The sequence below is a fragment of the Peromyscus leucopus genome, chromosome 7, assembly GCF_004664715.2.
Source record: "Peromyscus leucopus breed LL Stock chromosome 7, UCI_PerLeu_2.1, whole genome shotgun sequence".
Classification (NCBI taxonomy): domain Eukaryota; kingdom Metazoa; phylum Chordata; class Mammalia; order Rodentia; family Cricetidae; genus Peromyscus; species Peromyscus leucopus.
In genome coordinates this window covers 116,433,577-116,460,475 of record NC_051069.1, presented here as the reverse complement: position 1 = coordinate 116,460,475, position 26,899 = coordinate 116,433,577, and the positions used below count along the sequence as shown (strand labels likewise).

At 48.8% G+C, this 26,899-nt stretch overlaps 1 protein-coding gene across 9 annotated transcripts in view; it reads left to right on the top strand.

Annotated features, from left to right (window-relative positions):
• Pisd (phosphatidylserine decarboxylase) overlaps positions 1 to 26,899 on the top strand; it is a 47,752-nt gene that overhangs the window by 16,160 nt on the left and 4,693 nt on the right. For 3 of the 9 annotated variants that reach the window (XM_037208142.1, XM_037208143.1, XM_037208147.1), the window contains exons 3-5: positions 6,713 to 6,888; positions 24,671 to 24,929; positions 26,532 to 26,741. In XM_037208142.1, coding sequence (XP_037064037.1) covers positions 6,713 to 6,888; positions 24,671 to 24,929; positions 26,532 to 26,741 — 645 coding nt within the window. Of the gene's footprint in view, positions 1 to 6,712; positions 6,889 to 20,371; positions 20,781 to 20,915; positions 22,292 to 24,670; positions 24,930 to 26,531; positions 26,742 to 26,899 lie in introns of those variants that run through there. The other 6 variants (XM_037208146.1, XM_028870710.2, XM_028870711.2 and 3 more) reach the window with 5 other exon arrangements.

Sequence of the window (26,899 nt, the reverse complement as noted above, 5' to 3'; positions counted from 1 at the left end):
CATACCTTGCCAATTGAAGGGTGGTCAATGCGACCTAAACTCCTCAAGACTGATTCCCAGTTTGGGACTGAGTTGCACTTATCCATGCCTGAAGTTCCAGCCCTGCCACTTTTCACATGTACCCTAAGTATCATTATTGGTTGTATTTTATTTTCCTTATAGGATAGTCAAGGTTAAGATGACATGCATTTTGCAAGACAGAGCTTTTGGGTTTTTTATTTGTTTTCCTGGGATCTAAATAATAACCTGTTTTTGTGATTTAAGCTTAGTAACCTCTAGCTCCTGCAAAGGGGAGTAGGACCCCAGTGAATCTGAAATAGTAGCCTAAACAATAACAAAGGGGATCACTTGTTCTGTCTTGGGGTCTCCCTAATCTCATGTCCATTTTTCCTTTTGAGCTGTAAATCATTATTATTATTATTATTATTGTTGTTGTTGTTGTTGTTGTTGTTGTTTTAAATCCAGATAGGAAGCAAGCATGATAAACACCCATGATTGATTGATTGATCAACTATATCTATTTATCTATCTATCTATCTATCTATCTATCTATCTATCTATCTATCTATCTGTAAGTGGATACAGCAAAACCACAAACAAGACCACTCCATGGGTAGAAAGAAGTTTATTAGGGAACAGACTGCCCAGTGTCTCACAGGGTGGAGAACAGCTGCCCAGTCTGGGAGAGCAAGAGCTTTCACAGGGTTCCTGAAGGCTTATGGGTAGACTCTTCCCTCTTGAGAGATTTTTTTTTTTCTTGCCTTGGGTAGAACGAGGTACCCCAGCTGAGCCCACCAGGAGGGGCCTGTGCCTGATGCAGTCAGGTCAGCTTATGTGTAGCAGACATCCCTTGAGGTAGATAGCTGGTTAGGGAGGGATGAGGAAGCTATGCTGAGGGTTAAGTTTCTGTCTTCTCATGGCCATCTGCCCCAGCTAAGCGTGGGTAGCTGTTGCAGGGTGTTGGCAGCTGTGCCACTATCTTAGGGCCCCACTCGGTGGCCTAACACTAAATTAGGTGTAAACGGAGGCTTTTCTGTCCCACCCCAGTCCTGCAGCCGCTTCCCAAATAATTGACTCAGAGGCTTAATATTAATTACAAACTGTTTGGCCTATGGCTCAGGCTTATTACTAGCTGGCTCTTAACATCTTTTTTTTTTTTTAATTTTATTTATTTTATTTTACAGTACCATTCAGTTGTACATATCAGCCACGGGTTCCCCTATTCTCCCCCCTCCCACCTCCTCCCCTTACCCCCAGCCTACCCCCCATTCCCACCTCCTCCAGGGCAAATCCTCCCCCAAGGACTGCGATCAACCTGGTAGACTCAGTCCAGGCAGGTCCCAGTCCCCTCCTCCCAGACTGAGCCAAGTGTCCCTGCATAAGCTCCAGGTTTCAAACAGCCAACTCATGCAATGAGCATAGAACTTGGTCCCACTGCCTAGTTGCCTCCCAAACTGATCAAGCCAATCAACTGTCACACCTATTCAGAGGGCCTGATCCAGCTGGGGGCCCCTCAGCCTTTGGTTCGTAGTTCATGTGTTTTCATTCATTTGGCTATTTTTTTTTTCAATAATTGAGTAAAACTGAAATTTATTATAAGCCGCAGTCGTCCTAGGGACCTCCATGCTATATATATAGCCTCCATGGTTCTATGGGTTGTGGTCTGATTGTTCTTTATTTTATATCTAGAATCCACTTTGGCTCTTACATCTTAAATTAACCCGTTTCTGTTAATCTATGTATTTCCACATGGCCTTGGCGTTACTGGTCTGCTGGCATGTTGCTCCTTGGGCGGCTAGCTGGCATCTCTCTGACTCTACTCTGCCCTTTTCCTGTATCTCTGCTTAGATTTCCCACCTGCCTCTATCCTGCCTTGTCATAGGTCAAAGCAGCTTTGTTGACTAACCAATGGGAGTAACACATATTCACAGCATACAGAAAGACATCCCACATCAATTAGGAGGGACTTCTCACAATTCATTCTATGTAAATTGGGTTTTAAGTCCCTGTAATTTAAAGGATAGTAAACAAAGCAGAACAACAACAACAAAATTGTAAAAGAACTCAGAATGTGATCATATTAGATTGTTTCTTTTTTAAACCTGTTATTGCAATTGAAAGCCTCAATTTTAAAACAAAGCAGAACATTGAGAAAAAAAACATCTTGGAGGCCTAGTGTTGCCTCTTAAGTCTAATAAAAAAAAAGAAATACAGTAATAACCAGAGGGCTTAGTCGGAAAGGAAACTTTATGGGTGCCACCATATTTGGTTTATGCCATGTGGTTACATTAACCAAGATGGCAGTGAAATCACATGCCATTGGCCTTCTTTATAACATTAGCAAAGATGGCCGCCCACCACATGGTTGCTCTGTCTTGATGAGGTCAAAGCCAAGATGATGACAAGCCACGTGGTTGCTTTTTGTTCCAGGATAGCGCGGTTCCCTGATGAGGTGCGTCCCTCTCCCATCTCACAGATTAAATGCGAACCTTTTTACCCTTTTCCATAAACAGACACTTTGGTTAGTTAGCCTGGGTATAGGAGGAAGCAGAACCACGGCCTCAGCGGGTAAAACAAGGAGACAGGAAGGAATTCCATAGTCTAAGCTCAGCGGAGCAGAGTAGCTCTGATCAGGTGGAGGCCTCTCAGATAGCTTCCTTTTTTCTAGAGAGAGGGAGAGAAGAATTTAACCACCACTGAATTTAAATTCAAAGCAGCAATTTGCCTGTCTCAGTCCCAAGCGGGCAGAAGAGGCAGGATAGGAGATTCAGGTGCTTTGGAAATCCAAAGATTTGTCTGTCTCCATGGAGAACCATTTCCCTATAAATGTCCTTCCTTCATGCACCAGGGTCAGTGACCAGACGGTGCAACATTGCTGTGGAGCCAGACCCTAGGTTAGTTTTAGTACCTTTTCACAGGTTTCTAGTCACCGAACAGTTTCACTGGTTTCCTAGGGTACACACTTTCTTTCTTGTAAAGAAAGAAGAAAATAAAATTACCAATCCCATTCTAGGACATGGACCAGTACCAGCAGCAGCCTAACAGACACACCTTCCTATCCTTTCAGGGTTTAGTCTGATTTCTAACCTTGATGAGTCAGTGTTCCTCAGAAGAAATCCTGGAGGAGCCTCCAAAATGCTACAGTCTAGGAGTCTCGATCAAGTGCATTTCTCCTGCCGGTTAAAGGAAAAATCTCAAGCACAATGGGCAGACACTGCAGACAGAATCAGGAGCTGAAGAAAGGAGTTTACTGGGAGTGAGGAGACAGACATGCAGTGGACACACAGAGAAAAGAATGCTCTGAAAGCAGAGGGAGAACTCAGGAAGCCAAAAAATCCTGTCTCTTCTCAAGGGATGGGTTTTTTAAGTCTCTGAAGAGTTTTTCTCCCCTAATTTCTGCTTGGTCAGTTTGAAGATAGATGGTTGGTTGGCCCAGAACTTGTACATCATGAGCCAGGCTTGAACTTGTTGAGCTAGTCCGTCAGCAGGGGGCCTTGTGGAGGGAGACAAAATGCCTACAAGGCTTTGTTTTAAGCTGCCAGGCTTTTGTCTCAAAGTCAGGAGGGTGAGGAAGAAGCTGGCCATATTGGAAATTTGCCACCTTTATTACCAAGCCATGGCCCTTCTCCTTGTCTGCTTACCTAAGACCTATCTAACTCCTAGTTACTCACAACCAATTGTAACTTCAGCACTGGGGCATCTGACATCTTCTTCTGGACTTGGCTATCACCTGCACTCACGTGAACACAAACACACACATAATTACAAAAAAAAAAAAAGAAGAAGAAAGAAAAGAAAGAAAGAAAGAAAGAAAGAAAGAAAGAAAGAAAGAAAGAAAGAAAGAAAGAAAGAAAGAAAGAAAGAAAGAAAAAGTCCAGAGAAAAGCCAATAAATGAAGCTGGCTGTGCTAATCCCAGCACTGGGGAGACTGAAGCAGGAGGACTACCTTGAGCTTGAGGCCAGCCTGGGATGTGGAGTGAGACTCTGCCTCAAAAAGAAGGGGAGCGGAGGCTGGAGAGATGGCTGAGAGGTTAAGAGCACTAACTGTTCTTCCAGAGGTCCTGCGTTCAATTCCCAGCAACCACATGGTGGCTAATAACCACCTGTAATGAGATCTGGCGCCCTCTTCTGGCCTGCAGGCATACATGCAAACAGAACACTGTATATGTAATAAATAAATAAATCTTTAGAGAAAAAAGGTATCAGGAAACATTGAGCAGTGTGCTCTGTGGGTGTCAGCTGCAGTTCAGAAAGAGCAAAGCAAATGGTAAGTCTTGCTCTTGTGGGGAGTCCACCAGAGATGACCACTCAGACACAGTTTATAGCCTATTGAGTCTTTTTTCCATCTGGCACTCAGATATTTGGGACCCAAGTATACCCCAAGTATTTAGAGTAAGGGATTTTTTAAGACCAAAAACCATATCCTGGTATCTTGCTCAGCAGCTGAAGGGGGAGGTTTTGGGCAAGCAAGCAGTTTAACAGAAACAAAGATAAATAGCTAGGACATCTTGACCTTAGGTTCTTAGAAGAGAATTGGGTAGTTTTCCATGGAATTCTCTATCAAGGAGATAAAAAAAATTTTTTTTTTGCTTTTTTACTACACAGGGTTTTTCTAGTTTTGGTGCCTTCCTGGATCTTGCTCTGTAGAGCAGGCTGGCCTGGAACTCACAGAGATCCACCTGTCTCTGCCCTCCCACCCCCCAGTGCTGGGATTAAAGGTGTGTGCCACTACCTCCTGGCCTGAGATCAAATTCTTATTAAGCCTGAAGTGGCCTCAGCAAGAATACAAAATGGAGGAACTTTTGGACCATCTTGCCCTGTCACACTCTGAAAAGTCTTTCTTGATCAGATCTCTCTTTTCAGTTTTTAAATTAGTAGTGTCAGATTTCTGAGGCAGCCTAAAGAAACAGGAGCCGAAAAGAGACGGGAGTCTGACCTTTCAGCAGATGGGATGTGTTCACTGATGTGAACATTGAGGGATAGCCTCACTCCTGAGTGACTGGCTGAGGAGACTGCCAGAGAGAAGATGGCTGCGGCCCTTTATAGGGTGGAAATGACTGCAGCATGTAGCTCATGTTTCCCTCCTGTAGACCATACCTCCCAAAGTTGCTTGTCCTGTAGGTGGAGTTTTCCTGTTGTGGCAGCAGTTTCCCAAATAACCAACACTGAGACTTAACATTACTTATAAATGCTTGGCCAATAGCTCAGGCTTGTTACTAGCTAACTCTTACATTTAAATTAACTCATATTTCTTATCTGCACTCTACCATGAAGCTTGGTACCTTTTCCCAGTATGGCATGCTCATCTTGATTCTCCCTGGGTCTTCTGTCGACTCCTCTGACTCCACGCCCTTCATCCCAGCATTCTTGCCATCTCAGGCTGTCTCACCCAATTTCTTCCTGTCCAGCTATCAGCCAATCAGCTTTTTATTAACAACCAGAGCAATACATATTTACAGTGTACAGAAGGATTATTCCACAGCATTGTCCAAGACAAGGCAGGCTGTCCCCACAGATAACTTATCAAGTAGCAGATTCATTAGGAATGATTAGACAACAGACAAGATTTATGACATCCTTTGCTTATTTAAAAAAGAACCAGCACCAGGTGGTGGTGGTGGCGGCGGCGGCGGCGGCGGCGGCGGCGGCGCACGTCTTTAATCTCAGCACTTGGGAGGCAGAGGCAGGCAGATCTCTGTGAGTTCGAGGCCAGCCTGGTCTACAGAGTGAGTTTCAGGACAGGCTCCAAAGCTACACAGAGAAACCCTGTCTTGATTAAAAAAAAAAAAAAAAAAAAAACTGAAAAATAAAAATGAAAATAAAAAAGAACCAGCAAGCCTGTGAAATGGCTCAGTGGTTTAAGGAACTTGCCATCAAATCTGATAACCCTTTTGATTCTGAGCATTCACATGGTACCTGTACAACACATTTGTGTGTGCGCACATACACAGATTAAATAAATACATTTTTTAAAAAGAACCAGTGCTAAGAATGTAGCTCAGTGGTGCAGCTCTTGCCAAGCATGTTCAAGACTCTAGATTCAGTCCCCAGTACTACAGAAAAAAACCAAAAGAATTAGCTGGTTGTGGTGACCAACACAAACAATCCCAATGCTTGAAAGTCAGAGGCAGGAGCATCAGTCAGTCTTAGATACACAGTGAGTTTAAGGCTGGGCAGGCTCCATGAAACCCTGTCTCAAAACAACCGAAACCAAATAACTAAAGCCAGCCACTAAAATGAGGTGCTGTGTGGCTACCTCCCTCCATCCAGTCAGTGGCACATACCTGCTCTTTGCTGTTGGGATTTCTAGTTTGTTTGTTTGTTTGTTTAGTATATATATTTAAGGTATACAGCATGATTTTTTTTTTTTTTTTGAGGTAGAGTCTTGCTGTGGAGTCCAGGCTTGAACCCCTTTCTCCACCCTCCTAGGTGCTGGGATTATAGGCACTTACCACCAGGTTGCCCAGCAAGGTAGAGCGTTGATGCACTTATCTTGAGATACATAGTAAAGTGATGTAATTCAGCAAATTACTGAAATTATCATCTCATGTAACTTCCTTTCTTATTGTTGTTATTGGTAAAAGTACTCAAAATGTACTCTCTTTTGGCAAGTTCATATTAATATGCATTATTGTTAACAATAACCTCCTCATTTTTACTTCTGTCTCCCAGGCTCAGAATCTCTGCTTGTTTGTTGTTGTTGTTGTTACAGGTGCCAGAAAAATCCATACTGCTCCAGCCCGATCCTTGTTCCTGCTGCGCCCTGTGCCCATCCTGTTGGCAACAGGCGGTGGTTATGCGGGGTACCGGCAGTATGAGAAGTACAGGGATCAGAAGCTTGAGAAGCTGGGATTGGAGATTCCACCCAAGCTTGCTAGTCACTGGGAGGTAGGACTGAGTGGGCGCGACCTGCTTGCATCTCAAACATCTGTCACCATCTAAATTGCCCCCATTGAAATTGTTTGAACAAATCACATCTGCTTTCCTGGGGCTCAGGTCTCTGGTAGATTTTGAACTATTGTGGGAGTCACACCTTTGATGTGCTGTCAAGCTTGTCTTCCCAAGCACCTGAGCAGAAAGTGCTTGCTGTTAGGATCATTTATTGCCCAAGTATTGCCACCAGCCATCTTGGCTCTTGTTCTGGGGCTGAGGAGGGTGACCTGTTGGCTTTTGTGATATGGATTCATTCTCACCAGGAACCAGACTGTTGGAATCAAATTTCTTTATTATCGTTAGTGCTCAGAATGCCCCACACCAGTTTGTTACATGGTAGGGATAGGGCAGCCACACTACTCCTGAACCATGCATCTTGCATGATGAGGCACCTTTTCCACCAATGCTTCCTCTGGCCCAGGTGGCCCCTGATTCAGTAGACATTCAGTAACTATTGAAATATGATGTAAAGGTGTAATTTTAGGGCCAGGGAAATGGCTCATCAAGTAAGAGCATCTGATGTGCAAGCATGAGGATCTGAGTTCAGGTCTCCAGCCCACAACTACGAAGCTAGATGTGGTCACGTGACTTGTAACTTTTTCTGCCGTGGGAGGGGCAGACACAGGAGGATTGCTGGGGCTGCCTTTAACTTAGGTCAAGGTTCCGTGAGATACTCTGCTTCAAGGGGACAGGGTGGAGGGCGGTGGAGCAGAACGTCTGACATCACCTCGAGCCTCTGTCCCAATCGCCGCACATACGTCTCATGTATGTACTCATACATATTTTCAAAAGCCCCACAAGATTGCCTTCTCTTCATCCATAGTTTAACAAAAGAAAAACCTGACTCATCAAAGGACCAGTGGGTGGTCACGGGAGCCTGGACAGAAGAAGCTGAGGACTGAGGCTTTCTGGTATTTGGATTTTCTCAGGACTTCCTCCATATAGTTTATCTAATACAGCTGAAGCCTGTGTAAGACAGTGGCAGGGCACCACACACCAGCTGTGTGAACTTGGAAATGGGCCCCAGCCTGCTGATGGCAGGGCACCACACACCAGCTGTGTGAACTTGGAAGTGTCGCTTTCTCTCTGGTCCTCTGCATCCTTAGGTGTGAAGTGGCAAGTTGGGTGGAAAAATGAATGATGCTCCTCCATGTTCTAAACAGTCTCTGTAGCTGATATTTGTTCTCACTGGTATGTGATGAGCTTCCTCCCAGGATAGTGTCTGGAGTGTTTGGGGTTTAGACCATTTTCCTCCAGTAAAATCCCTTGGTAAAGATTTCTCTCCGTCCCCTCCCTCATTCCATCCCTTCCTCCTCCTCCCTTCCTCCTCTCCTGCCCTCTTCCCTTCCCTTCCTCGCCTCCCTCTGCCCCTCCATTTCTCTGGGGCACAGAGGACTGAACCCAGGGTGCCGTGCATGCTGTGAGTGCTTTGCCACTGAGCTGTATTCTAGTCCTTTTGAATCTTCCTTGAGCCGGGGTCTTACTAAGTTACTTAGGTTGGCCTCAGACTTGTCATTGTCCTACTTCATTCCCTGCAATAGCTGGTCTGAAATGGTCTGCACCGTGGCTTACAGGATGGTTGTAAAAGGATGGGGTCAGGTAACTTGAAGAGGCCATGCCTAGACTGACAAGACACTGATGTGGGTGCCTGTGCGGTATGAGGTCTCAAACACCTGCGTTTAAACTGTGGGAGTTCGGTAGTCACCCTTCCTTGGCTACAGGAGTCCTGGGTTTTCACGAGAGATGCCGGCAGTTCATTTCACAGAAAGTAGTGTGCACGGTTGACACTATCCTGAGTGGCAGCAGGACGAGGAGAGACATGAATTAGCAGCACTCCTTATTCCCGTTCCCTACCTAACTGTAATTGCAAACAAAAGAGATTTTCCCAGTTGTTCCTATTAGTTATTGTGGAACTTTTTAAATAATGAATTGAGGGAGCTGGGGAATAGTGTTCACTAGGCAAGTTGGAAGACCTGAGTGAGTACAAATTGCTAGCACCACTTAAAAAGCTGCTGGTTGCTGTTATATTGAGCCCGTAAGTCACCAGCACAGCTGAGGGGATAGGATGATATTGTTTTACCAAAAATAGCACTTTTTGGATTTCCAGAAGATGGACATGAGGGAGTGGTCAGTAGCCTTCTCCCACGTAAATCACTTCTATTAGCTAATACCTATTAGTGTGTCAGCAGCCAGGCTTTGTTTTTTTTTTTTTTTACAATTCTAAAATTTCTCTCCATAAAAACATTTTCTCATCTTTCATATCAGACATATGTTTGTTTGCCTGTGACAGGGTCTCACTAAGTGGCCCAGGCTGACCTAGAGCCTCTTTTTGTTTGTTTGTTTGTTTTGTTTTGTTGTTTTGACCTAGAGCCTCTTAAGTGCTGGCTTACAGGCGTGAGCTACTGTGCCTGTTCTTGAGTCAGACATCTGAAGACCATGGCTATAATACCTGTGGTGGTTTGAATGAGAATGGCCCCCATATATTTGAGTGCTTGGTCATCAGGGAGTGGCACTACCTGAGAAGGATCAGGAGGTGTGGCCTTTGTTGGACTAAGTGTGATTTTGTTGGAGGAAGTGTACCACTGGCGGTGGGCTTTGAGGTTTTAAAAGCCTAAGCCAGGCCCAGTGTCTCTCTCTCCCTGATGCCTGTGGATCTGGGTGTAGAACTCTGAGTTGCTCCTCCAGCACCATGTCTGCCTGCACGCCACCACGCTCCCTGCCGTGATGATAATGGACCAAACCTCTGAACTGTAAGCCAGCCCCAACTAAATGTTTTCTTTATAAGAGTTGCCATGATTTTGGTGTCTCTTCACAGCACTAGAACACTGACTAAGAACCTTAGGTTCCTTCAGTACTTTGTGTAATTCTGTTAAGGTTTTTACAACAGAAGGAGGAAGGTCGAGCATTTTAACAATTTTATAAAGAATTACACGGGTCGAATATAGTAGCATGTAATGCTTGTGTTTCCAGCGCGCAGGAGGCGGAGGCAGGAAGATTGCTGCAGATTCAAGGCTAGCATAGCTAGTTTTAAGCCAGTCAGGGCTATACAGCCAGACCCTGTTTAAAAAAACAAACAAACAAAAACCAAAGGGATTTTGAGCAGAGAGAACTCATTTCCAGAACTGATCTGGACAAATAGGCTGTTCTTCCCTGAGGTGGAGCACCAGGAGTTGAAAAGATGAAGAAAATAGAAAAGCTGGGGTCAAGAGATCTTGCACAAGTTGTGTCTTATGACAAGCAAGTTTATTAAGAAACTGCATCTTAGCTGGGCGGTGGTGCTGCACGTCTGTTATCCCAGCACTGGGAGGCAGAGGTAGGCAGGCTTTTGTGAGTTCAAGGCCAGCCTGATCTACAGTTCGAGTTCCAGGACAGCCAAGGCTACAACAGAGAAACCCTGTCTTGAAAAACGAGAGAGAGAGAGAGACAGACAGACAGACAGACAGACAGACAGAGACAGAGAGAGAGAGAACGAACATACAGCTTGTCTTCTAGGCTCAGGCTATCTCAACCTTGTGACTATTCTGTTTCTTTTGTTATTGTTGTTTTTCAAGACAGGGTTTCTCTGTGTAGGTCCTGGCTGTCCTGGAACTCACTCTGTAGACCAGGCTGGCCTCGAACTCACAGAGATCTGCCTGCCTCTGCCTCCTGAGTGCTGGGATCAAGGTGTGCACTACCACGGCTGGCGGCTACTCTGTTCTTGATGGCTCTCCTTTGTAGTGACAACTCTAAAATGCTGAGGTCTTTACTGCAATTGGACTGCCCTTTCACCCATAGACTCTCTTGGGCTCTCTTCAGGGACTCCAGCCTACCACACAGTGCCAAGACATGACTGCTCTCCATGACTTCTTCATGCCTTCATAACCAGTACCACCTGAGTGACTCTTACACTACCAAGTTCAGCTGTTTGCATGAGGTGCAACCTTGGCCACTTCTGGAATACAGCTTCTCTGTGCTGACCCTGAGGAAACACTTCCCAGAAGGTTTCAATGACGCTGGTCTCATCTGTCACAGCTGATTCTTCAGCCCCAGCTGACCAGCACTTGTGCCTGTAAAGTGGTGCTGGTCTCTTGTTAATCACTGCTGATTCTTCAGCACCAGCTGACCAGAACCACAGAATCTTAAATCCAAATCAGTGGTCCTGATAGAGAGCCTTTGCTTCTTTCAAATGTTACAGACTTTGAGACCACTAAGGAAAGACCACAGACTCAATACAGATAATAATCAGCCAAATGTATTGTAGCAGCAGGACCACAGTCTCCAAAACCAAATCAGACATGCGCACTGAAGCTGGTGGACAAAGGTGAACATCACAATTACTCCACTTCTGCAGAATGTACAGCTCTGTGAGGAACTGCCTCATTCCCCTGCCCACAGCAGTAAGAGCTTACAGACGCCAGGGCAAAGTGGTTAATTATTTCACAATAGTTGCACAGTTCTGGGGAGGGGGTAAGGGATTTTCAGGAATTTAGGTCAGAGGCCAATGACTACTAAAGTGGATGGGTGGTTCAAAATGGTGTTTCCTTAGCTGTCACATTCCCCACTGGCTTAGATCATAAGAATCAAATCATTGATTCCAGCAGAGGTACAGGTTGATATTGAGCCTGTAGGGCCAATATTTTAACAGAGTTGATTATTCATTTAATGTATGTTAGCAACCAATTTAAAATGGCAGGGGTTGGGACTGAAGAGATGGCTCAGAGATTAAGAGCACTGACTGCTCTTCCAGAGGACCTGGGTTCAATTCCCAGAACCCACATGGCAGCTCACAACTGTCTGTAACTCCACTTCCAAGGGACCCAACACCTATGGCAAAACACTAATGCACATAAAATAAAATAAAAATAAATAAGCTGGGTGGTGGTTCATACCTTTGATCCCAGCACTCAGGTGGCAGAGCCAGGCAGATCTCTGTGAGTTCGAGGCCAGCCTAGGCTATGGAGTGAGTTCCAGGAAAGGCGCCAAAGCTACACAGAGAAACCCTGTCTCCAAAAACAAAACAAAACAAAAATGAATCTCAGTACCTCGTCCAGGGTTCACTTCTCGGGTGGTGTCCCAAGTGTAGGTTCTGGTTCTGTGGCCCCTTGGTGGTTCTTTTCTTAGTGAGGGGACTCGGGTTGGGGCAGTACTGAATGGGCTGCACTTGTATCCACTAGGAACCAGAGAATGTTCCCCCTATTTTTCCTGTGACTGGGGGCTCCTGGGAGCTCACTGGTATGGAGCCCTAGCCCTGTCAGTCTGACCTTGTGAGGCTGAGGGTCTGTCTTCCTTTTTCCTGCCTGTGTTGTGGGCACCCATTCTTCCAGTGTCCGCTGGCCCTTCTCCAACCCGGCCCAAGGCTGATTCGGTCTCCTGGGGTACTCTTGGTTTCTATCAGGATCTCGAATGTAAAAAGTCGTCAGGGCTGTTGCCAATAACTGTGACCTATCCAATCCCTCAAACCCGTCTAATTTCTGTAACTTCCTGTGACTATCTGGGGCTGACAGTGTGACAGAAGCCATCTTAATAGATGCTGGTTTTCTGGGGTAAACTCCCCGTAAGCCTTGCAGAGGTGCTCCAGGGGTCCAGCAGGAGATTCTGGATGTCTCTGAATTACCTCAGATACCATTGAGAGATTAGTTGGCTGTCTAGCTGCTGCTTTCAATCAGGAGGGCCTGGCGTTGGTCTAGGGCCCACTTACCTTGGTCAATGTTGATGAGGGCGATATTTGATGAGCTCTTCTTGCTGCATCCAGCTTGGTTGCCCTTCTTGGCTTCAGTCATGATTCGATTCCTCTCCTCAGCAGTGACATGGTCCTAGAAGCTGCTTACTGTACCAGGCATTTTCTTTTGGGCCACCAATCACTTTCCAAATCATGATCCGGAGACTTTAGTTTTGAATGCTCAGCCTTAGCTTAGGCTCGTTTCTGGCTAGCTCTTTTAACTTGATCTGTTTCTCTTTATCTACTTTTTGCCTCGAGGCTTTTTGCTTTGCTTTCTTTCTGTGTATCTTACTTTCACTGCTTCTCTGTGTCTTGCTGGCTGGTGGCTGCCTGGCTTCTGGCCCCAGGCATATCTCCCTTGTCCTCTCCTCCTCCTTCTTTTCTCTTTTTTCTTCTCTCGAAGATTTCCCCTTCTATTTATTCTCTCCCTCCAGCCCTGCCTATTCTTTCTCCTGCCTAGAGAAATTAGAATTAGACATTCAGGGTTTTTTAAAAGATTTATTTATCTGTTATGTATACAGTATTCTGTCTGCATATATTCTTGCATACCAGAAGAGGGCACCAGATCTCATTACAGATGGTTGTGAGCCACCATGTGGGTGCTGGGAATTGAACTCAGGACCTCTGGAAGAGCTGCCAGTGCTCTTAACCTCTGAGCCATCTCTCCAGCCCTTGGATGTTCAGCTTTTTAATAGACCAATCAGGTGCATTAGGCAGGCAAGGTGAAACAAATGCAACACCTCTTTACATAACTAAACAACTACAGCATATATAGTGGTACATCTTTACATGGCTCAAATAATATTCTACAGTAGCTCACACTTAGCCTAGGTTGGTGGATATAAAGACATCAGTTTCCAACAGGCTGATGGGCCTGAAGTTTCTCTGAGAAGGGAGGGTTCTGGGTTTTCCAGTTATAGACCATTGGCTGAGAAAGACCAGGAGGGGAGGGGAGAGAGAAAGAACTTGTCTTAACACCACATATATTGGTAGTTCATTTTTTTCTCCTGCCATCCTAAGTGTTCCTCCACTTAGGATGGACTTGTTTCCTGATAAACCTATCATAGATTAAAAATGTTTTCAGGGCCAGGCGGTGGTGGTGCATGCCTTTAATCCCAGCACTCGGGAGGCAGAGGCAGGTGGGTCTCTGTGAGTTCGAGGCCAGCCTGGGCTAAAGAATGAGTTCCAGAAAAAAGGCGCAAAGCTACACAGAGAAACCCTGTCTTGAAAAAAGCAAAACAAAACAAAAAAATGTTTTCAGTAAGAACTGTATTTAACATTTCAAGCCTGCTGGATATCATGGCTCAGCCGCACAGCACATTATACAATATTGGCTGTTTGCCTTTGTGTTTTCTGGCTGACTGGGTGAGGTAGTTCCATGCCACTGCACAGCATCTCTAGGTATTATTGTAATGCATGCCATTAGCCCAAGAGAAGATCACAGTACCAAGTGTGAAGTCTGACTTGTACTGACTGCATGACTTTTGCACCATGGTAAAGTTAACTCAGAACTGGGGCATGCATGACGTTGCTGGGTGTGCTACACAGTACTCTCGGTCCTTCATCACGGTGGACCGTAGGTTGTTTGCAGCTTTTCTTCTGTGTATATAATACAATCAATGTGAACATCACATACAAACATTTGAAAATCTCTTTGCATTTCTCTTTTTTTAATCTTTATTTTTTTAGATTTACTTATTTTATGTGTATGAGTGTTTTGCTTGCATGTGTGTGTACACACCACATGTGTTCCTTGCCCCTTGAAAGTCATGGGATTTCAGGTCCATAGGATGTCAGGTCCTCTGGAACTGGAATTACAGATGGCTGTGAGTTACCATGTGGGTGCTGCGAATTGCAGTCATTACTCCAGCTCCTCCATTTCTCTTATGTTACTTAAAAATAAAATCATTTGGTCATTTACTAAGTATATATTTAACCTTATAAGAAATTGTCACTTTTTTTGTTTATTTGTTTTCTTTATTTTTTGGGACAGGGTTTCTCTTTGTAGCCTTGGCTGTCCTGGAACTTGCTCTGTAGACCAGGCTGGCCTTGAACTCACCAAGACCCGCTTGCGTTTGCCTCCCAAGTGCTGGATTTAAAGGCATGCGCCACCACCACAATTGACAACCAGCTAAGAAATTTCCCTTGGTTTGACCAGAGAATATGGATACTGAATAAAATAAATAAATAAATACATATGTACATACATATATACATACATACATATGAAAGGAAAGAACATGGCTGCTAGGTATGGTGGAGAAAAAAGTTTATTGTAGATATGTGGGAGAGCCTAGTCAGAGGAAGAGACATGTGGGAGAGTCCAGAGTGGACATGAGCAGACTGAGCGGCCATGTTGTGGGAGGGGGAGGGAATGAAGAGCGGAGGGAGGGAAACAAAGTGCAGCAGCCGGGAGGCCCAAAGGTAAAAAGAGAACAGGCAACCAAAATGGCTGGATTATACAGGGAAGAGTAGCCCAGCCCCGTGAGCTGGAGAGTTCAGGGTAGGATGCAGGATATGCCAGCCAGGAGGGCCCTGGCACATGGTGATGGCTCACAACCATAATTCTAGTTCCAGAGGATCTGATACCCTCTTCTGAATTTAGTGGGCAGAGGCATGCATATGATATACATGCATACATGCATGCCAAACACATTAAAAAATACAATTTTTTTTCAAGACAGGGTTTCTCTGTGTAGTGCCACTGCCCTGGAACTTACTCTGTAGACCAAGCTGGCTTCAAACTCAGAGATCTGTCTACCTCTGCATCCTGAATGCTGTGACTAAAAGTGTGCACCACTCAGTGCGTAGGAAGAGCATGCCTTTAGTACCAGTCCCAGGCAGAGGCAGTCGGATCTCTGTGAGTTCAAGGCTAGCCTGGTCTATAGAGAGAGTTCCAGGACAGCCAGGGCTACACAGAGAAACCCTGTCTTGAAAAACAATGAGCAAACAAACAAAGAAACAAAAATTTGTGTGTCACCACACTCAGCTAAATTATTTTTTGTTTTAAGGTGGATGGCTTCTGGGACACAACATTTATACAAAATAAAAAAGGAGGGGGAGGTGTCTTAATTACTGTGCTGTTTGTAGGGGTTTGGGGAGGTCCCTCTGAGTCTGTCCAGGATACACTCAGACACCAAATTCTCAGTACAAAGCAGATGTGTTACTCTGGTGTGTGTGGGATTGGGGCATGGATGGACTCTGGATCTGACAGAGGCAGAAGCAGGCTTCACGTGTTTTCTGCAGGAGCGAACTTTTCAGGAGAAAAGGGGAAGTCTGTGCCATGGTAAGCAGGATGAGTTGGTAAGACCACGCTGGACAGTTAATTGTTGGTGTTTAGTCTCAGATATGAGTCAGTGGCCAAATAAGGGAATAGACCTTGGGCACTAGCTTTAGGAATAAAATCTGTTTAGAAAGGGGGTGGGGCAAGATCTGTTGGTGCCATGTTTGCCCTGCTTGCTTGGGATTGCCAGAAAGAGCCCTTCACTATTGCTGTGAAGAGACAACATGACCAAGGCAACTCTTACAAAAGGAAGCATTTAACTGGGGGCTTGTTTATAGTTTCATAGGTTAGTCCATGCTCATCATCATGGGAAGCAGACAGGCATGGCACCGGAGCAGCAGCTGCGAGCTTTATATCCTGATCTACAAGCCACCCCTCCAACATAGCCACACCTACTGATCCTTCCAAACACCAGCTGGGGATGGGGACAAAGCATGTCTATGAAGGGCATTCTCATTCAGACCACCACAGGAGGGTAGACAGGAAAACTTTCAAAGTGCTATAATTTTGTTGTTGGTTCTTTTTGTTTTGTTTTGTTTTAGACAGTCTCACTGTGTAGCCCAGGCTGGCTTCAAATTCATGATCCACCTGCCTCAACTTTCCACGTGTTTGATAACACATGTTGATTTCCTGTGAACCAACTCTCTCTCTCTTTATCTCTCTCTTTATCTCTCTCTCTCTCTTTCTCTCTCTCTCTCTCTCTCTCTCTCTCTCTCTCTCTCTCTCTCTCTCTCTCTCTCTCTCTCTCTCTCTCTCTCTCTGACACAGGGTCTTCCTATGTATCCCTGGCTGTCCTGGAACTCACTCTGTAGACCAGGCTGGCCTCAGAGTCAGAGATCCGCCTGCCTCTGCCTCCTGAGTGTTGGGACTAAAGGTGTGCGCCACCACCATCCGGCAGAACTCTGTTTTTAATGTGTGTGTATATTCGTGTACATATTTTGGGGTAGGGACACGTGCATGTGCAGGCACAGATAAAGGACGTGTGGAGATCAAAAGACAACCTCAAGTGTCAGCCCTTGGGCTCCTTCCACTGTTGGAGACACAGTCTCTCTGTCCTGGAATCCCCACGTAGTGAACTTCCAGAGACCCCCTTTCATTTCACCATCACTGGGTCTGGTAGGTGCATGACAGCATGCTTGGTTTTGGTTTTTCCCCACACCAGGTTTTGTTCATGAGTATTCTGGGGGTCTAAGCTCAGGACCCCATGCTTGTGAGGCAAGCACTTTACCAACAGAGTCAGCTCTCCAACCCTGTGAACACGTGTACACATTTCTACAGGGAATGCCTCTGTCCAATAGTTATTTATCTTTATATTTGCTTTATCTCCATGAGTTGTATTTTATTTTTCTTTAAATCCTTTTAAAGTACATTGCAGTGTGAGTTCTTGTCTTAAAATACTGTTTTATACACCTGAGAAAAATAAGCAAGGATGCTTATTATGTAAACATGGTCTGAGGAGCTGTGGAGAGCTGTGCAGAGGCCAGCCCTCAGCCGGGGAAGCTCCCTGGTCAAGGACACCCACTAGCACTGCTTCCTGACTTTTAGCCTCATCTTAGAATTTTTTAAAAATGTGTGATACAAGATCACAATGTAAGGAAAGGAGGAAAGGACAGATTAGTCTGTACATTCTCCCACTCTCCAGCTCAAGCAAGGAGCAAGACCCTGTGAAGTGCCAGGCACTCCCTCGGGCCTCACACGTGGGAGTGCGGCCAGCCTGACACAGAATACCCCTGTACCTCCATGTACTCAACTGTGGGCTGTAGTGGGCATGCCCTGACAGTTTCTAAGTGGACGTTAAATTCTCTGCCATATTACTGTTTGGAAGCAGGGCTGCTATTCGGGCAGTTGTTAAGTGAGGCTGTGTACGTGCAGGCAAGGAGTGCCTCGTAAGTGTTGAGAACACAGCTGTGTGTGTTTAAATGGGCAGGTAGTCAGCTGGCTGTGGAGAGTCTGCTGACCTGCTCAGCTTCCATGGCAGTGCCAGTGTTTGGAGCAGTTTTCTCCCACCGCTCGAACTGGCTAACAGAGGCCAGCTGGGTCCTCAGAGAACTCTGGAGGAGGAAGGCTTCTCAGAGGGTGTCCAGGCACTACCTTGGCTGCTTCTGTGAGGGACCATAGCTCTGAGACAGCAGCCACTCCTCTAGGTGGTTCAGGCTATGCTGCCATGTGGCCAGCCCTCCAGCCCCTGCTTCAGTTCCTTCTGCCTCCCTTAACCTTGGCACAACTCTGTGTCTGTACCACTGGGCGACTGCCACCCTGGCATTGAGTTCCCAGTGTGTGGAAAAGCTGAGATTAAAGAAGTGCAATTTAAAAACAAAGCCAGCTGGGCGGTGGTGGGGTGGGGGGCGCCTTTAATCCCAGAACTCAGGAGGCAGAGGCAGGCAGATCTCTGAGTTCGAGGCCAGCGAGTTCCGTGACAACCAGGGATATACAGAGAAACCCTGTCTCACAAAACCAAACAAAAAACAAGACCAGCCTAAACTCCAGTATCTCAGGAAGAGAGGAGTGTTGCCACAATTTCAGTGGCACCTGGGGCCTACTGGTGAGGTCCAGGCTAACCTGGCTACGAGTGAGACTCTAGCTGTCCTGAAAAAGTAGAGTAGGATGGGCTAGCATAAAGTCAAATTGAAAAGAAAACCAAGGCCGTCTCGTAGGCTGGTAGATGATGACTTGGAGGCCTGGGATGTTTTCTGCTGGGCTCATTCCACCCTAAAGCAGGCTCTCTCTCAGTGTTGGTGTAGGGCCCTCAAGTTATGGGCAAATGGTTCCAGGGGGCTTTCTAGAAATGTTGTAAGGGGTGAGCTTCCTAAAAACATTTTTTAACAAAAAAGAGGAATTGGGCAGGGCTGGGAGAATCTCGAGGGGAGAGTGCTTCATGCTTGTCCCAGGCTTCCTAGCTGTCCGTATAGAAAATGAACCTGTCTGTGGCTTCTTGTGCTACTCAGAGATACTAACTGTATTCACTGTTTCTCTGGACCTGGGGAATAAGAGGTGACAGTGACCACCTGCCATCCCTGTCCCTCGGGTACCTTTCACTCCTGACACAGGACATTATATGCAGTGTACAGGCAGGGAATGCATGAAATTCATCCACCTGGGGGCTAGCCTGTGCTCTAGGGGAGCTCCAGATCCCTTGCCTTTGGGTGCTGGCAGCTAAGTGGTCTAGCCTGCAGACTCTCCCAGTGGCACTAGGTGGCAGTCTGAGCCAGAAGCCCAGAAGAGTAGAGGGAGTGGGTGAGCCCACAGGGACGTGTGTGTGGTGAACTAAGCTTATGGTGGGGTGGGGTACCCCAGGAGGAAATCCATCTGTTAACTATGCCTTGAAATCCTAAGGTGTTTCCTTCTGGAAAGGCATGTGGTGGCCAGCCCCCCAGGGGTCAAACTCAGGTTTCTTTCTTGTGAAGCAAGTACTTTACCAACTGAGCCGCTCCCCCAGACTCCAGACGGTCTTCCCCAGGAAGAGTCGAAAGTCTCCTGGGAGCTCAGCGAGGTCAGAGACTAGTCTGTAGAGTCTACTACAGGCCAGCTGAGTGGGCACCGTGTCCCCACTCTCGGGGTGTGGTATGGGTATGGAATATCATGGACCTCTCAGAGGACAGTCCTCCAGTGTCTGCCCAGGGTGGCAGCAGTCCTGGAGCTTGTCAGGTGGCACTTTCTGGGCTTGATCCAGGTGAGGGGGACAGATGTGTGGGGCTGTGTCTGAACAATGTCGTGTTTTTTCAGTGTTTGTGACCCACCTGTCTCTTTGGAAGCCCTGTCACAGGGTATCATCTTGTTCCAAACAATAGTTGTTTGGGGAATGACATTCTGTGTGGCCGGAAGGGGCTGGAGGTGTACCCTTTACAGTAGCCTAGCATGAAAAGACTAAATCAACCATCCCAGGGCTCTCAGCTGCTACTGAGGTGGCTCCTGACATGAACGGGGCTCATTTGATAGAATGAATGTTGATCCCGCTGTAATCTTCCACGTTCCCTGGAAAATGTTGGGCCCATTCATTTCCATTTATGTTAGTTGAGTGCCAGCTGGGCAGGCCTGGCACCCTGTAGGTGGTATAGGGTGGTCTGCTGAATGCAGTCTGGGACCTTCTCCTTCAGTGGGCTAGAAAGACATACCCCACAGGATATTTCCACTCTGGGTGAGTGGCCCTGTTCACAGCTCCTCTTCTTCACCCATCCACATTGTTCTTCTAGTCTGGGCTTTGTCAAAGGTTTGCTGGACTGTGGGGGGCGGGGAGGGGGGGCAGGGATAACGAAGTTGGCAGGGGTAACCTCGTGTCTTCATGATCCAGTGTAGGAGAAATTGTAAGGATTTCCGTTTCTTTAGAACTTCTGGAGTTAAAAAGGGATGCCGGAAGTGACTGTGGTCAGCCCAGTGAAGAAGACAAATCTTCCTGAGGCCTCTGTCTTTCAGGGTTGGTGGAGGACCATAGCCCAGAAGCCAGCCGGAGGCTGAGGATTCAGGGAGTCTGAAGTCCCAGGAGGCATCCTCTGGGAAGTGCTGGGCCCATGTTGCTCTACTGGGTGTTGAATGTCAGAAGCGGTCCGTCTTTTCTGGTGTTGCTAAAGGGGTCATAATCTTTGGTCTGCCGTTAGGGACTATGCCTGGGTGGGGCCAGGGCCCCTGCCGGCCTCTTCCTCTTTTCTCCGGGTTGTAGCCCCTCCTCTTAAAGGGCCCTCAGGGCTTCTTGTGCTTGGCTGGCGCTCCGAGGGTGTGGTGACTTTAACAGCGTCTGGTGGTGCTCCTCCTGCCCTCGCCCTCAGCAGGAACCAGAGCCCCGGCCTGCTCTGAGACTCTAAGGCTTCCGAACCTAGCCAGAGCTGGAGGAGTTGAAGACCAGAGCCCAGAGACTGGCTTGGGACTGTCCTTGTGAGTGAGTGAGTGAGTTGACAGAGGCCTCAAGGGGACCAGCAGCAGCAGCAGCAGCAGGCAAGCTTTCCAGGGCGCTCTCCCGTCCCGTCCCTGAGGTGGGAGGGCCGGGTGGGAGCGCCTCCTAGTACTTGGCTGCTGCCTTCTAGTTGGCTCTTTCACAGCTGGGGACTGAGGACTCTCTTCGGACTGTCAGACTGTCTCGCTCTCCTGCCCCCCAGGCAGTCGGCTGCTGGAGCTCACTTCCTCCATATCCTGTAGCTTCTCTAGTCCCCAAAAGACTGGGCAGGAAGTGAGCAAGATGCTGGGAGATGCGGGAAGTACAGGCACTGGGGGCGGCCCTGGGCTCCCAGCGTGCATTTCTCTTGGGCTGCCTGGGGCCTGGAGCCTAAGCACCACAGGAAGGGGAAGCATCCCTGTAGACTTAACCACTTCAGAGGGCTGGAGTCAGTGCACACTGTCTCTGCCCGGGGCCCAGGTACCACGCATAGATGGTCTGCGAGAAGATTCCCTGAGGAAAACTTGTCCTTCTCTTCCTCCCACCCCACCCCCCAGCCACTTGATTAGACCATCCAGCCCTTCTCTTTGTCCCCTCTTCCTTGCTAGTGACTTCCCAGAATTATTGCTGGGTTTGCCCAGGGAGGATCCATTTTCCTGTCCTCTACTTCTGAAATTCTGTCTACTTCCAGCCTAGAAATAAGGAGCAGGAGCTAGCTCCCTCCTTGGACACACCTGCCTCGGGGAGCTGGGGACAACTGGCCTATGCTCTCCAGGGTAAGGATGTGAGTGGAAAGTGAGCAGTAGGTGCGGGAGCTGGGGCTTTGAGTTTTCTTGTTCAGGAAGAGCTTGTTAGAGTCTGCCTGCTTTTCATCTCCTGCCCAAAGCAGAACCTCCCAAGTCAGGAATAGGAAGTGTGCACAAACCCCGGAGCATACCTGTGCCACCCACCCCCCAGCACATCGACCCTCTTTACACTCCCCCCACACACACCTGTCGCTGCTAACTGGCCTGGTCCATTGTTGACTTCAGTTGGAATGTTCCATTCCACTGGGGACCCGGTGTCCTCGTCTCCGTCTCAAGCGGTGGTGGATGGAGGAGGACATGGGTATGAGCCCCGGAACAGCATGTCCTTGCAGAACTAACCCTGTCCCCATGTGCTTGCGCCAGCCGAAACTTACTACTCCCTGGGCGGAGCTGATAGTTTGGGCTCCCCCTTCAAATTACCCCCCTTTGCCTTCTCATAGTGTGCTTCCCTTGCTGGAAAGGGAAGTGAGAGCTGGAGAGCCACCAGCTTGAGGTAGGAGTTGAGGTTATAAGGTTATCCTGGCCTTGGTTGTGACCCTGCTCTGAGTCTCAAGGGAAGTGGGCAGAGGAGCGTCCCCTTCCCTGTTTCCACATGAAGAAACAGGCCGGGAGAACCGCAGTGCTTTATGAGGGCCTTGACCAGCTCCCAGGACTGTAGTGGTCAGATGAATGCTCACTGTGGCTCCCTCTGAGTCCTCGTGTAGCAGGTGAGTGACCCTCGGGCAAGTAGTAGCTTTACAGTCTGCCTCCCAGATTGTGTCAGCACTCACCTGCCTCAGGGCTCCTTGCCCAGGACTCCCCCAAAGCCTTGAGCACTCAGAGGCCAGGAGGTCAGACCACTGGCTTCAGGTCCAAGGGCTTTTGCAGGGGGAGGGTGGTGGAGGTCTGTGAAGTGGGGAGGGTGGGGGCATTGCTAGTGAGGTAGCTCAGCTTTGGAGGGGAGAAGGAACCCTGGCGGGCCTGTCTCCGTCCTTGTTGCTTTTGACTGGACAGATAGGACTCAGCCTCTTTCTTGGGGAAGAGCTAAGTTCATTCTGTTCCCTGGGACTATGTGGGATCCCTGTGTGATGTTTTTAGGAAATGTTGACACCTAGGTGTTCCAGTGTAGAAGAGAAGACTGTGATAAAGGCAAGAACACACTGATCAGCCAGGCGGTGGTAGCACACGCCTTTAATCCCAGAACTTGAGAGGCAGAGCCAGGTGGATCTCTGTGAGTTCGAGGCCAGCCTAGGCTACAGAGTGAGTTCCAGGACAGCCAGAACTGTTTCCCAGTGAAACCTTGTCTCAAAAAAACCAAACCAAACAAACAAACAATCACATTGCTCATCCATCCCCTCACAGTGGACCACCCAGCTTGTCCAGGACCCAGCCTGGACAAAATGCCTACGTTCCTGTAGGAGTTTCGGTTGAGAACCGGTATGTTTTAGCAGAGCTGGATTTGCAGGCTCACGTGTTCAGAGCATCCTACTTGATGGGACAATAAGGAAAGGTTAACAGGAAACCAAGGCTCTGGGTTCCCCCATCCCACAGGTCATACTTGTTTCCCCATTAATCCTGGGTGTGAACTCGGCATGTTTCACAGCCTGGACTCAGAGGAAAGACCTCTGAGAGCCTGACCCCAACTCACATGATGGCACATCACCCCAGAGCCCATTGCCTGGCCAGTATGAAGCCTGTTCAGCCAGGTAGTGGGTGCGTGCACTCAGTGTAGAATGACTAGTCGGTCAGCGCACACTGACGGAATGGATGGGAAGTTGGCAGGCGGCTCAGAGAGCTTAATGCAGGAGCGTGGCTGAACCGAAAGCCTGGCCCTGGCCCTTGGATGGAGCGGGGCTCCCACCTGTACTGATCTGGTGCTGGCATCTTTTGAGAGAGGAGGCTTGAGGATGTTTGCTGGAGTCGGTGCCAGGGCTGGGATTTTTGCCTCTGGCTGAAATGACTTTACCAGTGTCGCACACATGCCTTGTGTAGGTAGTCATAGGAGATGTCACTGTGTGTTGCCTAGCTGGTCCTTCCCAAGTCTGTTCTCTGTCTCAGGCATTGACTCTTTCGTTTGTTTGTGTTTGTTTTTTGAGACAGGGTTTCTTTTTGTAGCTTTAGATGCCCTGGAACTCACTCTGTAAACCTGGCTGGTCTTGAACTCAGAGATCCACCTGCCTCTGCCTCTCTAGTGCTGGCATTAAAGGCGTGCGCCACCACTGTCAGGTTACAGGCAGTAACTCTTGAGGCCAGCATTTCTTCATCTGCAAGCGGTGACAGGTGCCTGCCTCCTTCCAGGGCTGTGATTGAGGCTGGGGAGCAGGCGGATGGGCTTCCAGTTAGTCCCTGTGAGCGCCCATTCTCCCCAGGACCTTGAGGCCCTAATTGCTTTGGGCTGAGATAGCCACATTTGTGGAATGCTTGCTCTTTTCTCCCTATTATCTGTCCAGTGGGGAGGCTGTGAGCAGGGGGTGGGCCCTGAAGATTGCCAGGGAATGGCCTAGCCAAAGTGCTTTTTGAAAGAAAGATTGAAAGGCAGGATAGGAAGATTTGGGTTTCAGTGCTGGCTGCTGCCCAACCCCATGCTGGTTTTCTCTGAGATAGCCCAGGTGTTAGAGTTTGTGAAGACAGCTGGACCACACAGAGCCAGGTACTGAGGCTTCGAGGCCGAGAGGGATTACACACCATGATGCCTCGCCTGGCTGTCCTGGCTGGCTGCCCCTCAGTCATTCCTCAGATGCTGCTTTGTAACCTGGATGGAAAATGGGTCAGGTCCTCTGAGGGAGGGGCCTGCAGCCTGGAGCACAGGGCTCAGATTCCCACCTCGTGCTTTTGGAAGCCAGTGGCGCCGCCGAGAAGTCGGGGCAGTGTCTGGTCACCGCTCTACCCGGGCCGGCTGGAGCAGACAGCCCCAGAGCTTTGCCCATCTGCTGCCCCCAGCAGAGCCCGCAGAATTGCACTGGACAGCTGGCGGGACGGGACAGGCGACCAAACCTGGGTGACAGCGCTGGGGCAGTACAGGGGCCTGTGCCCTGGCGGCCAAGCCTGAGCAGGTGACCGGACCACAGGTCCAAGCACCTGTGTGACGGGTACCTGTCTGTTTGCAGTGGCCGTGGCCCTCTAACCCGTGCCTGTGAGCCAAGAGGGAACAGACTAGAAGCATTGCCACCAGCGACGGGAGCAGTGACCATACTGGATGCCTCTGGCGAGGGGGAAGGGGAGGAAGGAGAAAAACAAAGGCGAGTGAGTGAGCGAGCCGGCGAGCGAGCGCACTCTTGTGGAGGCTCGCGACAGCCTCCCTGTGCCTACCACAATGTGTCAGTCAGAGAAGCCGCAAGGACCAGAGCTCCAAGCAGCAGCGAAATGGTGAGATGCTGCCCATCGAGACCTAACCCTACTGTACCCCGGCACTGTCTCAGGAAGGTCAGAGGTCAAGGCTAGTGGCTCTCATGTGGAGGTGGCAGTAGGAGGTCTGGGATGACCCCCTCGGCTGGAGGGGCCTGGAGAGGGGGTCCTGAGTGCCCCGAGTAGGAGAGCCCACTTCAGGTACCTGTGGTTCTGGCTGGGAGGAGGGCCCAGTGGGGGGAGACAGGAATGGGCTTCCGCCCTATGTCTTGGTCCTTAGCAAGGGCACCCAGGCCCCTCCTACCACCGACCCCTGCTTCCTACACTTGGGAGAGGACCAGCCTCCCCTGCCCAGCATTTCGGGATTGGTCTCCTCTCTTCTGCAGTGACTTGGGTGGGGCAGCCCGCAGGAGAACAGAGACTTGTCTTTGCTCGGTCCCTGCCGCCTCCTTCTGTTTTAAAAACCTAGTGGGGTGGAGTGGAAGAGAGGAAATGCATGCAGGACAGTTGCGGCGCTGTGGCTTTGGGCACTGGGAGCTTAGGCTCAGCCCCCCTCTGCCATCACTGATGGACTGACTGCCAGGCTCACCCCGTTACCTGCTGAAATCTCCTTTTGTTCCTTGGTCTGCTCAGTTTCTGGGAGACAGAGGACTCGGCTCCTCTTGAGAGCAAGCACAGTTGCAGATGGCAGCCTTAGCTTGTTTAATCAAATGTGATTTTTCAGACAAGAATCTAAATGCCTGGGGACATTCTCAGAGTGGGTGGCAGTATGGTCTCATGAGGGCTACATTGAGGCCTCAGGAGTATTTTCTAGGACCTGAGTGTGACAGAACTTGGTTGCATTCAGGAAGCCGGGGTTACAGGGCAAGGGCCTCTGTGCCTTTGCAAAGCTGGCTGTATAGAAAAAAATAATTTGTCAAACGGGTAGACCCCATGGGCATATATGTGACTCTCGCAGCGGAGGAGGAGGCTTTGGGACTAGGTGGTGGTCCTCCTCCTAACTCTGTGGGTGAGGTTTAGAGAGCCTGACCCAGAGACACAGGCAGACGGAGCCACAGCTATGTCCTATCATTTAGCAAAAGAGGAAGCAAAAGATCTGAAGCTTGTCCAGGCATCACAGTTGTGCGGTCCAGCTGGCTAGGCTCACGGCACTTCAGTCTTGTGCCCTGCTTCGGTTAGACTCAGTCTTTCTGGCACCTTGTCAGGACAGAACTATCCTTGGGTCCCAACCCTCCTTAGCATGGGAGGCTGCAGGTATAAGGCAGATTCTCCGGGCCCCAAGGCCTCTGCTGGGGCTGCTGCAGTACTTGGAGGGGGCTCTACCTTGGAGTGTCCAGGAGTTGGACCTGGACTGCCTCTGTCCTGTTGCCACCTGGTCAGCTGGCAGGTGGGAGACACTGGGAAATGAGCCCACAAGTCAGGCAGCCAGGTCCCCGACTCAGAACCAGGGCTTGGTTGGAATGCCTGCTGGAACCGTTTGGCTCCATTGGAGAGGCAGCTTGCGGGGGGCGGGGGGCGGTGTGTGTGTGTGTGTGTGTGTGTGTGTGTGTGTGTGTGTGTGTGTGTGTGTGTGAGGGAGCAGGAATGGCATCGGCTGAGGGCTTGCTCCTCGGTTTCTCTTAGACTCAGGCATTGACCCAGGCCATGTGTGAACCTGTGTCCTGCAGGTTGTACTTCCCCCAGCTGGCCCTACGTCGAAGGCTAGGCCAGCTTAGCTGCATGTCCAGACCTGCTCTGAAACTGCGCTCCTGGCCCCTGACCATCCTCTACTACCTCCTGCCCTTCGGTGCCCTCAGGCCCCTGAGCCGGGTGGGATGGAGGCCCGTGAGCAGGGTAAGTGTGAACAGGCCGCTTGGCCATGGCCCTCCCTAGACAGGCCTACAGGGAAGACGGAGGAAGAAACATGTGTTCAGAAGTAGAAGCAGTGGCTGCACTCTCGGGTAGATCTGTGTGAGAAGGGTGTTTGATGGTGACCATGCGACGGTCTACAG